This window comes from Bombyx mandarina, chromosome 16 (genome assembly GCF_030267445.1).
Source record: "Bombyx mandarina strain Sakado chromosome 16, ASM3026744v2".
Taxonomy (NCBI): domain Eukaryota; kingdom Metazoa; phylum Arthropoda; class Insecta; order Lepidoptera; family Bombycidae; genus Bombyx; species Bombyx mandarina.
The window spans coordinates 12332101-12346240 of record NC_143222.1 but is presented as its reverse complement, the minus strand read 5'-3'; the positions used below and the strand labels follow the sequence as shown (position 1 = coordinate 12346240).

General features: G+C 38.1%; 1 protein-coding gene across 1 annotated transcript in view; it reads left to right on the top strand.

Annotated features, from left to right (window-relative positions):
- The window catches only part of cts (cis, cis-muconate transporter protein), a 49657-nt gene that overhangs the window by 33108 nt on the left and 2409 nt on the right, over positions 1–14140 (top strand). The window contains exons 4-9 of the mRNA XM_028170988.2: positions 2095–2238; positions 4399–4681; positions 5161–5266; positions 6012–6137; positions 13102–13240; positions 13916–14055. Coding sequence (XP_028026789.2) covers positions 2095–2238; positions 4399–4681; positions 5161–5266; positions 6012–6137; positions 13102–13240; positions 13916–14055 — 938 coding nt within the window. The remainder of the gene's footprint in view (positions 1–2094; positions 2239–4398; positions 4682–5160; positions 5267–6011; positions 6138–13101; positions 13241–13915; positions 14056–14140) is intronic.

Below are 14140 nucleotides of genomic sequence, written 5' to 3'. Positions count from 1 at the left end.
TCAGCCCTATCGCGAAGGTCACCGTGCGTGTCAATTGTAGTCAATCAGGAAATATGCGTGGCTTATTAAAATATACGTAGAAAAACCACTCAATTTAAATACGTATTTTTTTCATATTATTATTGTAATGATTTATGATTGCAATAATCAAATTTATTCAGTAGCTTATGTTTTAGGAATTACATTTAACGATACTATAATATAGGTATGCAGTGTTGACAGTAAGTCGGTAGGAATTGAATCGAAAAGGTTTAAAATTCTTGTTGTTGAAATTTTCTTGAAGGCATGCCGACTGCTTATGCATTGGCGAACCAATTTGGATCACTTTATTGTGCACTCGAAGCCAAACCTAAAAATGATCATGAACTTTCGTTCGGTAGTCAACTTCGATGAGAAATCTATACTTATCATAGCAAACAATTTCCTACTACTTCTTATTCTTTGTTGGTCTCTCACTAGTGAGGCCGGTCACCATCCTCGTCAAACCCGTGGCTTGCGACGAAGGGCTCGACGAGCGAATTAACCCATAGACACAGCCCACTGAGTTTCTCGCCGGATCTTCTCAGTGGGTCGCGTTTCCGATCCGGTGGTAGATTCTGCGAAGCACTGCTCTTGTTAGGGCCAGTGTTAGCAACACGCCGATTTGAGCCCCGTGAGCTCACTTACAAGTTAGGGCGAAGCTGAAATAGCCTCTCAAGGCTATCAGAATAGGTAGGAATAAAAATAAATAAAAAACTAATGAGGATCGTGGTCACATGCCATATCTCCATTCACTTAGAATTCTTCGAAGGAAAACTAAACGCGGAAAACTTTTAGAGACATGTTGAATTTTACCTAGCGGTATTGTTTAGGTTTTCTCTCACAAATAGACTTATGGCTCTATTGCCCTTGCTACCTCATTAATTTTCGCTATAAGCCGTTTAGTTATTACTTCTATACAACTGAGATTTTTATGTGGCACTGCAAAGAACACGTCTAATCTGTGAACGGTATTCGCAAAAAAATTCTTAATAGTACCTATCTGAAAATTAAGTGTCGTACAAACATGTGCAGTTTTTCCAATCGGCAAATAGCAAAAACCTGAAAAAAAAATCAATACAGACTTACAGGCAGAGCAAAAACACATTAATAATGTCTCTTGCCGGGAATTTTTGCGTTGAGCTCGCGGAAGTCTACTGGAATGTAGGATCGATTCTTTGTGCCGCGTATATTTTTTAGTTCGTTTATTTATTGTTCCTTTCAAAGATCTTATGCTGTCTCTGTGTCCTTATTTTGATAGTTTTCTTAGTGTTGTTGTACTATGTAAACTCTGTATGTGTGTTGTATGTTCCTTTATTGCTGATTATGGATATCGGTACTGTTATTTTTTTTTATTGCTTTGGTGGGTGGACGAGCTCAAGGCCCACGTGGTGTTAAGTGGTCGGAGCCCATAGACATCTACAACGTAAATGCCGCCACCTACCTTGAGGTATTAGTTCTAAGGTTTTAGTTTTTACAATACAACCGCTGCCCCGCCTAAAACTGAAACGCATTACTGCTTCACGGCAGAAATAGGCAGGGTGGTGGTACCCATCCGCGCGGACTCACAAGATAGACCAGGGTCGATAAGTTTTAAAACAAAAAAAAAAGTAACCAATTGTTATTATTTGGTATTGTTATTATTATTATTTTTTATTGCTTTTGTGACTGGACGAGCTCACGGCCCACCTGATGTTAAGTGGTTGGAGCCCATTGACATCTACAACGTAAATGCCGCTACCTACCTTGAGATATTAGTTCTAAGGTCTCAGATTTTACAGTACAACGGCTACTCCACCCTTCAAACCGGAACGCATTACTGCTTTACGCCAGAAATAGGCAGGGTGATGGTACCTACCTGTGCGGACTCATAAAACGTCCTACCACCAGTAAGTGAGTAAGTTACGGGCCAAATAGATGTTAACCAATTTTTTTGAGATTCGCGCTTCGTTGCTTCCTAACCGCGTCCTCTACCGAGTAAATTTGTCACCATCTCGGGTAGTTAAAGAAGAGTCTTCATGTTCGCTGCGTATAAAGAGCAGTTTTGTTAAATTGACTAATTTAAATTTGTTACAGATGCGAGTCCTTAACTCTGAACGGCACACGGTACTGCGAATGGGGCTACAACGGCCTCGGCATCGACTATCAAGTCCTGGCTGGACCTGCCTTCATGGCGGTCTTCACCGTTGTCGGAGTTCTACTTGGAGTGGCAGCGGACAAGTAAGTGCTTACACTGTAGCCTGTTTCTAGATTATCTTGTTCTGCCATTTAGAAACATAGCGTTTATCGATATGATTAATACAGTACTGAATTTCCTCGCATTTATTTAAACCACCCTACGCCTAGTGGTAGGTAAAAATAACTGACGCCGCGGTATTTAGATTCGATTCACGTATTACATTTTCTTATTTGTTGTGTTCATTATATTTTTTCTTTTAATGGTAGGAAAAACAGTTTCCGTCTTTCTATTGATTGCATTAAAATTATCAAATGGCGACTAAATAATAATAATAAAACAACTTAACAAACATTGATGGATTGATCATAAAGAAATATTCGGGTTGTTTAAGTTTGAAATAGTCAATCGAAAAATCATTGTAGTGTTAATGTTAAATGTGTGTATTTAAAAATAGAGATTCATAAATATTGTAACCAGAACTACTTGTGTTGTCACAATAAATATTAGCCACATCAATAACACTAATATTAAAAATAACTGTAGTAAAGGATTATCTTTAACAAAATAATTAAACGGGTAGGCAGCGGCTTCACCCCGATATTGATGTCCATGGACATCTATATATATAAAATTGAATTGCTGTTCGTTAGTCTCGCTAAAACTCGAGAACGGCAGGACCGATTTGGCTAATTTTGGTTTTGAATTATTTGTGGAAGTCCAGAGAAGATTTAAAAGGTAGATAAATATGAAAATGCTCGGAATTAAATAAAAATAACAATTTTGTTCTTCCATTGATGTGTCCCCCGTTGGACGGATTCCTTTTGTTTGTTTTAAGTTTACTAGACGATGACCAAGCTATACTCGGTTTTTTTTTGATAGCGCCATCTTGTTGTGTCTTTAAAGCGGTTAGTTGCCCTCAATTAAGAAAAATAGTATTATTATTCGACAATAGATGTCGGGAAGAGTTGATTACTGAAAACACGAATAAAACAACATTTTCTGAAAAGAAATCGTAGCTTGATCGATTTATCGCCCTCGAAATCCCCTGTAGACTAAATTTTATGAAAATCGTTGGAGCCGTTTCCGAGATTCAGATTATATACATATATATTAATATACAAGAATTGCTCGTTTAAAGTTATAAGATTTTATACAAAAGTTTAGGTCTTTTATTTATAGATTGAGGTACTAAGAAAGTCTGCCGGGTCAGCTAGTCAGCAATAAAAAAAATTAGGAATTGTACCTAATTATTAAAAACTCCAAGAAACTATAATTATTAAGCAATACATATTATGTTTCAAATTAACTTAAAATGTTCTTCATATGAAAGATTATATCTTTTACGCGTTTGATAGATTCAAATTAACTTAATCAATATATTTTTATCGATATCAGATCTTTTACGCGTTTAAGGAAACCCGTAAAAGTAAATTATTTAGTGAAACAAAATACCCGACATTAAAAAGATTTACTAAAGGGCGAAAAATACAAGCTATATTATTAAATGCATTACAAGCGGAGACAAGCTAATCGTTCAATCCGTGGTGTTGACATACCTACAAACCTTTAAAATATTACACACGATCAATAATAATAATACTGCTTGAATTACTTTTAACCGGCTCGGTGAATTACCTTAGAGGCAAAGTACAGAAGTAATATGATTTGTAAATTGAATAGCTTAAAATCTAAGTGCTTTGTGGTATCTTATTTGTATTAATGCATCCATTCAGTTCTTTGTTAAATCTTAAGATAATATGTTTAAAGAATTCTTCTGTCTGTGCTTATGTTAGTGAGTTCCTCCGAAACGGCTGGACCGATTTTGGTGATTTTTTTGGTGAATGTGAATTCTAGAATGGTTACAATTAAATATTCGCTCCATTGGAAAATGTTTTCTTAATTGTATTTTTTATAAAAAAAAAAGTTTGGAATTTTCGGATTTAAGACCGTGTAAGTTTGTCGGATCTGCTAGTCTATATATATAAATCTACAGTGGTTTTTACGGATGTTCCGTTATAACTATTGAACCATGTATCCGATTGACTTGAAACTATCCATGTAGAAAGTACATGTACTTAATGGATAGGCTAGTGATTAGCCTAATAATAATGACAATAAATAATAATGTTAATTTTAAATGCCCAGCGAAGCGGATGAGTACGGGGAAGTTTATTATAAAGTAATCAATAATTTGTTTACAGATACAATAGGGCGCGCATTCTCTCGATTTGCACTCTGGTTTTCGTTGTCGCGATTCTCCTCATGGGCACGGTGACAGAATACTGGCATCTCGTAGTACTCCGTATGGTCATGGCGGCAGGGGAATCAGGCTGCAATCCCTTGGCGACAGGAATCCTGACAGATCTGTTCGCTGAGCACCAGAGAGCCTTGGTCCTGTCCATCTTCAACTGGGGTATTTATGGAGGATACGGTATAGCTTTCCCGGTTGGAAGGTACATCCCTGACTTGAACATTTGGGGTCTGGTGAGTAACAGTGCATGGAATGGTATTATGCATAAGACGTATGCTTAACTTTCCTTTTTTGTGTCGAGCCGTAATTGCGGAATTTTTATATTCGATAGTGGCAGCAGTTCCGAAAAAATCACCAATACACGTGTTTTGATTGATATTATTCGGTTCGGTCTAATAACAAACCGAAAATACAAATACAACAACATTTTTTTTCCGAAAGCTGTGTCCGTTTAGAATCGAATTTGATAGCACTAGCCCATGTTCTCTTAAAAGACGATAAATGGATTCACCAGACGACATCTAGTAACCACTTAACGCCTTTTTAAATCACTCATTTAATACACGCAATATATGTATACATATTATTGTCAAACAATAAGACAATTATGAAATATCTAATTATTTGGACATACTCTCCAACAGCGCGGTATTTAGGCTCTAGAAACAATCACAATCAAAGTCCACACTATGATTATTTTTAATTCCCACAGAATTGGCGTTTATGCTACTACGGAGCTGGAGTCGTGGGTCTGGTGATCGCTGCCCTGACGTTCCTCACGCTTAAGGAGCCTGAACGTACCACCATCGGTGAAGAAGGTACGTCAGACAATCCAACATTCCAGATTAGGTGTTAGCCGTTTCAAGGGAAATTGTATTATATAATTTTGGTCATAGGTCCTAATTATAATAAATGATAATAATCATAAGCTCCAAGAGACCTTTCCAGATCGAAGTCTGTATCAGTATTAGAGAATATTAAATTTGGAACTTGTACTTTATGTATTTTATTTATTTATTAGCTGATGTTAAGTGGTCACTGGAGCCCATAGACATCTGCAACGTAAATGCGCCAGCCAGCTTGAGATATAAGTTCTAAAATCTCAGTACAGTTACAACGGCTTCCCACCCTTCGAAACGAAACGCATTACTGCTTCACGGCAGAAATAGGCGGGGTGGCGGTACCTACCCGTGCAGACTCACAAGAGGTCCTGCCACCAGTAATTTACCACCACCAAACTATAATTTTGCGGGTTTGATTTTTATTACACGATGCTATTCCTTCACCGTGGAAGTCAATCGTGAACATTTGTTTAGTACGTATTTCATTAGAAAAATTAATTAAAATGAAATTAAAAAAAGAATTAAATGTATTTCTGAAAATCTATGACACAAGGGAAAATATTATCATATTATCTTGGGGCCGTCGGAAATTCAAATTCAATTCGCTTACCTACTAGGAAATCACGCAATGATTTCCGCCCCAACGGTCCGGAGTCCCACTAAAAAGAAAAACAATAGGAACACGTTTTTCCTCAATCTCAGAATTTTCAAATTTTCCCAGGTAACACGAAAAGCAACGACGCAACTCTGGAGTCTGGTAAAAAGGTGCCGCAGGTCACAATCTGGCACGTCATCTCCCAGCCCAGGATACTGCTTCTCTGCTTAGCTGCTTCGATCAGACATTGTGGTGAGTCTATAGATATTCTCTTGATTTTGACAACGAAGAGGAATAATGTTATACGCGACTATAAACCAGACAGCATTAAACCTTCATTGCTATGAAAGGGTTTTTTTTTATTGCCCTTGTGGTCAGACGAGCATACGGCCCATTTGATGGTGAGTGGTTACCGTCGCCCATGGACGTCAGCAATGGCAGGGGTAGAGCCAAGCCGCTGCCTACCGTTAAATTTGTTTTACCTACAGGCGTTTTGTTCTGCATATCTTATCTTATCTTATATCTTTAAACAAGCAATTCTTGTATATAAATATATAATAATATATAATCTAAATCTCATAAACGGCTCCATTGATTTTCATAAAATCTAGTATACAGGGTATTTCGGGGGCGATAAATCGCAGTTGGAACATCGCCCCTAGCGGCAAACGTAGGCAAACGATCCCATTCCATACAAATATGAGCTAACTTTTACGCTAACGAGAACGTTAAAAAACTCGCAATAAGCACTCAGAACTCCGGACCAGATCAAGCTTTGCCTCGGGCCATTAAGCTTGGTGCGACGGTAGCTAATAAATATTAATTGATGTAATTTTTACGGTTCTTTTTTTTTATTGCCGTCGTATGCAGATGAGCATACGGCCCACCTGATGGCGAGTGGTTACCGTCGCCCATGGACTTCAGCAATGCCAAACGGTTCACGGTGTTTCAGATTTTTATTACATTAACAGCGGGTTGGATTTGTTATTGATGTTATTGATTGTTTATTTTTTACTGGTGGTAGGACCTCTTGTGAGTCCGCGCGGGTAGGCACCACCGCCCCGCCTATTTCTGCCGTGAAGCAGTAATGCGTTTCGGTTTGAAGGGTGGGGCAGCCGTCGTAACTATACTTGATACCTTAGAACTTATATCTCAAGGTGGGTGGCGCATTTACGTCACAGATGTCTATGGGCTTCAGTAACCACTTAACATCAGGTGGGCTGTGAGCTCCTCCACCCATCTAAGCAATAAAAAAAAAAACGAAAAAAAAACTATTGAGGCTTCATGAATCAAATTGAAGAATCACAATCGCGTTAACGTGCCTAAAGATTCCAATGACAACTTGCAAACCACCGCACCATAGTTACGTATAAATACAATTGCAAAAACCACTATGCATAACTTATATAAAAAATATACGAAAAACACGATATGTTTTCCATATTTTTGTGTTAGTTTTGGTTATGATTAAGCCGTACTATCTTATTTCGGATGAGCCCATGGTAATTTACGCTATTATTATTTTTATTTTATTTTTATCCTACCCATGCTGATAGCCGCCGGTCCGGCGTCCCGAGGGGAAGGGTGATGGAAGAGATGTGCTCTTAACTAAACGCTAATACTGGTGGTAGGACCTCTTGTGAGTCCGCACGGGTAGGTACCACCGCCCCGTCTATTTCTGCCGTGAAGCAGTAATGCGTTTCGGTTTGAAGGGTGAGGCAGCCGTCGTAACTATACTTGAGACCTTAGAACTTATATCTCAAGGTGGGTGGCGCATTTACGTCGTAGATGTCTATGGGCTCCAGTAACCACTTAACACCAGGTGGGCTGTAAGCTCGTCCACCCATCTAAGCAATAAAAAAAAGCTATTGAGGCTTCATGACTCAAAATGGAGAGTCACAATCGCCTTAACGTGCCTAAAGATTCCAATGACAACTTGCAAACCACCGCGCTATAGTTACGTATAGATACAATTGCAAAAACCACTACCTATTACCACTACAAGTTAAATACTTGAAATTCTCCAAACAAAGGCTTTGATATAATTCTTGTACAACAATAAAATGCAAGGTCCATAGGATGTTGTGATTTGTAACAGACAGGGACAAATTAAATTATTATTAAGAGCACGATAAAGCTGAATACACAAATGTACGTTTTTATACGAGTTTTATATTAAACTAACTGACCCGGCAGACTTTGTAGTGCCGCAATCGATAAATAAAAGATGTAAGTTTTTGTAAAAAATAAACTCTAATTAAATAAATGTAAAGAAATAATTTTACTCACAATATACATTAAACAATTACATTAATTAACCTAACTATTAACATAGAGGGTGCTCTTGAACATTTTTATAAACGTCACGAACTTACAAGTAAAAATATCCAAAGCAGTGTGCTTAGTGCGAGTTTTTAACGTTCTCGATAGCGTAAAAGTTAACTCAAATTTTTATGGAATGGGATCGTTTACCTACGTTTGCCGCTAGGGGCGCTGTTCCAACTGCATACAAAATTGGGTTAACTTTTACGCTATCGAAAACGTTAAAAAACTCGCACTAAGCACACAGTTAACGACTTTGCCAGTTCGTTATAGATTTTAATATGATATATTGTTTTTGTCAATTAAATAATGCAAACGCATTGTTTTTGTTAACGCTACGAGCCACGTTTATTGCTTAAACGCTCATTAAAAAAATAATAGCTGAAATGCAATCGTTACTTCAAGCTTTAAGTCGAGTCGTATGTATTCGCCGCTTAATCCAGTGTACAAATTAATATGCACATAATTTTAAAAAATATCCTTCAAAAATTTACCAAACGGAAATCACACTTCATAACATAATATTACTTAGCGCATTATAATAAAGAATGATTTGAATTCTGGAACTTTAATTCGTCTAAATACGTAACCTATTAATCAAAACTCAAATCGCTGCTTTGAAAACAAATCGAAAATTAGAATTAAGAGGCTGATTAAAATTGAAAGACAAATAAAAATGCTCACTCTAATTACGTATAATTTAGTAGTGCTACATTTTTTTTTTTTACTTATATGTGTGGACGAGCTCACAGCCCACCTGGTGCACCTGGTGTTAAGTGGTTACTGGAGCCCATAGACATCTACAACGTAAATGCGCCACCCACCTTGAGATATAAGTTGTAAGGTCTCAGTATAGTTACAACGGCTGCCCCACCCTTCAAACCGAAACGCATTACTGCTTCACGGCAGAAATAGGCAGGGCGGTGGTACCTACCCGCGCGGACTCACAAGAGGTCCTACCACCAGTATTAGCGTTTAGTTCAGAGCACATCTCTTCCATCACCCTTCCCCTCGGGACGCCGGACCGGCGGCTATCAGCATGGGTAGGATAAAAATAAAATAAAAATAATAATAGCGTAAATTACCATGGGCTCATCCGAAATAAGATAGTACGGCTTAATCATAACCAAAACTAACACAAAAATATGGAAAACATATCGTGTTTTTCGTATATTTTTTATATAAGTTATGCATAGTGGTTTTTGCAATTGTATCTATCTATACGCAACTATAGCGCGGTGGTTTGCAAGTTGTCATTGGAATCTTTAGGCACGTTAAGGCGATTGTGATTCTTCAATTTGATTCATGAAGCCTCAATAAATTTTTTTTTGTTTTTTTTTTTTATTGCTTAGATGGGTGGAGGAGCTCACAGCCCACCTGATTTTAAGTGGTTACTGGAACCCATAGACATCTACAACGTAAATGCGCCACCCACCTTGAGATATAAGTTGTAAGGTCTCAGTATAGTTAGTTACAACGGCTGCCCCACCCTTCAAACCGAAACGCATTACTGCTTCACGGCAGAAATAGGCAGGGCGGTGGTACCTACCCGCGCGGACTCACAACATGTCCTACCACCAGTAATTACGCAAATTATAATTTTGCGGGTTTCACTTTTATTACACGATGTTATTCCTTCACCGTGGAAGTCAATCGTGAACATTTGTTGAGTACGTATTTTATTAGAAAAATTGGTACCCGCCTTCGGGATTCGAACACCGGTGCATCGCTTCAATACGAATGCACCGGACGTCTTATCTTTTAGGCCACGACGACTTCGCTTAATTACTTTGAAAGTAAACTTCGATCGGATGTCGTTACAAAATCCAAATATTAGTTTCGTTATAAACATTAGCACACTGAGTTTCTCGACGGATCTTCTCAGTGGGTCGCGTTTCCGATCCGGTGGTAGATTCTGCGAAGCACTGCTCTTGCTAGGGCCAGTGTTAGCATCACTCCGGTTTGAGCCCCGTGAGCTCACCTACTAAGGTTACGCTGAAATAGCCTCCCAAGACTATCAGCTTAACTAGGAAAAAAATATATAAACATGGCTGTGTGTACAATTGCCTTAAGTAGCAACTGCTGTCATAAAGTCACGCATGCATAGTTTTAAGTGAAGGAAACGTTAGCATAATTTCTTGATTGCAAACTAAGTATTATTTAATCGTATGTAAGTTTATCTTATATTGTATTTATTTTCCACATGTGTATATAAGTATATATTTTTATGTAAGTTTATTAAGATATAGCACCGTCCAGTTCACTTATTCCTCTCGCTGCAAGGTTGCATGGAAGAGATCGTTTTCAACGATAAGGCCGCCAATTTATATCACCGACTTTTATTTGTTTTATTAGTTTACTCTGTACATAATATGGTGTTAAATAAAGAGTTATGTTATTATTATTAAGACTTGAACGTCAAAAATGGGCAGCTGATTAGTTGTAGACTGTACACCGTCAGCTTACGTCTGTACGTCACGTTTAAAAGGACAACAACGCAAAACTGATAGTGATTGTCGCCCAGTTTGATCATAACCTTACCAAATGTCCTGCCAGTCACGACATACGCCTAAAGAGGTTGACAACAAACGAACCTCAAGGTCGAATTCAAATGCCTTTTTGTAAGCACCTAGATAATAAACATGGGCGTTGCGAGTGGTTTAAAACGAAGCAGGCCGTTGGTCGAAGAACCGATTGAACTATTAATCTTTCGCTCGAATGCGGTGGGGGGTTATAAGCTCAGTCGTCACTGCGACCCACGTGGATCTGTTGTGACTGTACCTAATATTATAACCATAGATAATACACATAAATTAGATTATAACTACCTGTTTACTTAGTGCGAGTTTTTTAACGTTCTCGATGGCGTAAAAGTTAACACAAATTTGTGTGCAGTTGGAACAGCGCCCCTAGCGGCAAACGTAGGCAAGAATTCCAACTACATACAAATTTGAGTTAACTTTTACGTTATCGAGAACGTTCAAAAACTCGCACTAAGCACATTGATTAGTACATAATCTTTTTTATGACATCCATAATTAGATCGCATTCTAAATTTTATAAATATATGAATGAAATGAGAGATATTTTTGTGTGCTATTTCACCATCTGGGCTTAACAATCGTGAACTTAACCATACGTTTCGATTTAAAGGTTTGAAAGGCGTACAACATTTATTTATTTATTGCTTAGATGGGTGAACGACTTCACAGCCCACCTGGTGTTAAGTGGTTACTGGAGCCCATAGACATCTACAAGGTAAATGCGCCATCTACCTTGAGATATAAGTTCTAAGATCTCAGTATAGTTACAATGGCTGCCCCACACTTCAAACCGAAACGCATTACTGGTTCACGGTCGAAATAGGCAAGGCGGTGGTACCTACCCGTGCGGACTCACAAGAGGTCCTACCACCAGTTAAAACATATTATTATAAATAGGTTCAGGTAACAGTATGATAATCTGGGACACATAGGAACAGTTTAGGCAAAAAACCCTTCATCTTTCTGGTTACACCCCCCAATCGGTACGTAATTGCACTGGTATTATTATTAACTAAAATAATCATTATAGAAACGCGGATGAAACCCACTCTTCTTCACTAGTGTGTACCAACAATAAAACAACCTACATTTTATGACTTTATGACTTACGGAAGCAAAATTGGGATGGGATGGGAGGACCCAAAAAGCCCGTTTTCGTTCTTAATTTTTCCACGTGGTTTTATAAATATGTTTTTAAAAAAAATGTTTTACCACAAGCATTTTTTTTTTATTGTAGGCCCTGTAGGCATACGAGCATACGGCCCACTTGATGGTGAGTGGTTACCGTCGCCCATGGACTTCAGCAATGCCAGGGGCAAAGCCAAGCCGCTGCCTACCGCTAAATTATTATTTATTCATAATCGGTTGTCCTGTTTCAGAGTTAGAAGATAAATTAATGTAACAAGGCTATTTAGTTACGAAACTTGTGCCTTTGTTCTGCTTTAGGAATGTGAAAGTGTGTTACGAAATTATTGTGGTGTTTTTTTTTTTGGAAGAATTTGTGTATTTCGTCGAGAAGTTTATCATATTATCCAATAATGTTTAATTTAAATAGTTTTTCAAAAGAAAATTTATTTGGGACTTTAGCACCGCCGAAAATGAAAATAAGGCACTAAAAAGAGATAAACGTGTATATTTATAGGATTTTGCACGGGAATAAAACAAAACACTTCTGATGGTTTAATATTTTTCACGAATGAACTTCACACAAGTTTTTTTAAATAAGATAAGTCATTATTATAATAGCTTTACTGTAGATACTAATTACGAAGTTTTTTAAAATGCGAAATGTAATTTTGATGACCTAAAGAGTAAAATACTTTTTTCTACGGTACGTGAGCTCACGGGCTCAACCGGAGAGAATTTGCTAACACTGGCCCTTGCAAGAGCAGTGCTTCGCAAAATCTACTACCAGATCGAAATCGCAACCCACTGAGAAGATCCGGCGAGAAACTCAGTGGTTCAGTGAACGACAAATGGAGGATCCTTTACCGAGCGGTTTCGTCGCGCCGTTGTCAGTAGATCAACTTCACCGTCTCTATTAGAGTTATCGCAACGTTAGATACTTCAAACCGAAGAATTAACATCGAAATAAAAACACAGTAATAAATGCACTATTATATCTTACAATGTATCCTATCATTATATCTTATTTGTTTAACGAGCAAAATCCATCGAAGGCATTACCAATCAACTTACGATTTAATCTACACGTAATGTTTAATTCAATCGTTTTACAAATTACTTAATTTAGAACACAATATTAATGTTATTATTAAATTCTTGAATGAATCACATCCACAAGTCTCGGCTCCCTCAGAAAACGATCAATAGATCTTCTTAACCACCAGGTGGTATGTGCTTCGCCTACAATGCCGATCTGTACTACCGTGACTACTTCCCCGACGTCGATCTCGGCTGGTGGCTGTTCGCTGTCACGGTCGGCATTGGATCCGTTGGTGTTGTCGCCGGTGGGATTATATCGGACAAGTAAGTATTGAAATTGACGTTAAACATAGCATTTTGACAGAAATTTTAGCGGGAACTAGCAAGAATAAGAACTACTCGAGGAGAAAATGAATATCTGTTCAAGAAAATTAGTTCAGATGCAGATGCTTTATTGAAGTTCGTTTATAAAAAATTCATACGTGTCAAATAAGAACAGTTTATTTAATTATGAATTCGCTTGAGAATTGTTTGAGTCACTCTGAGGATTTTTTAAAATCTATAATGCTTTTTATCATCACGCCGTCCACCGAGTAATCATCCACAATACTTTTCTATATATAATTTTCTCTATAGCCAGCACGATCCAAAATAAACTTCCGTCCTGAGCACTAAGAAATGTAATTGTTCGAAGAAGGCTTAAGAAAAAAAAATCATCGGTGATGAATCGCTTGGCTATAACTCTAGTGTTGCCAATCTTCAAGAGCGGGGACGTCGCATTAACTCGACCACATCACACCCTGCCACCATCATTCTCCTGCCCTTCTCCCAGTCACCTGGGGTCGGCGTAGCATGTTTTCTCCTTCCATACTCCTCTGTCATATACCATTTCTACGCTCACTCTCCTCTTAGACATATCGTCTTTCACGCAATCCGTCCATTACCTCTTTCTCTTCTACGACGTACCACCATTATGTAATATATGACCAATATTTTCAGATACGTAGCGAAAATGGGGATTAGGTCCCGAGTGCTTGTGCTCGCGTTGTCCCAGCTGATAGCTACCTTACCTTCGTTCGGGTCCGTCGTCTTCGGCCCGCTTTGGGCTATGATCACCCTGGCCTTCGCATATTTCTTTGGTGAGTTCCTGCGGTCGCGTTTATTCTATCTTAACTAATGACGTACTCAAACATATCACACATTTACAATTAAATCGAAGTTATT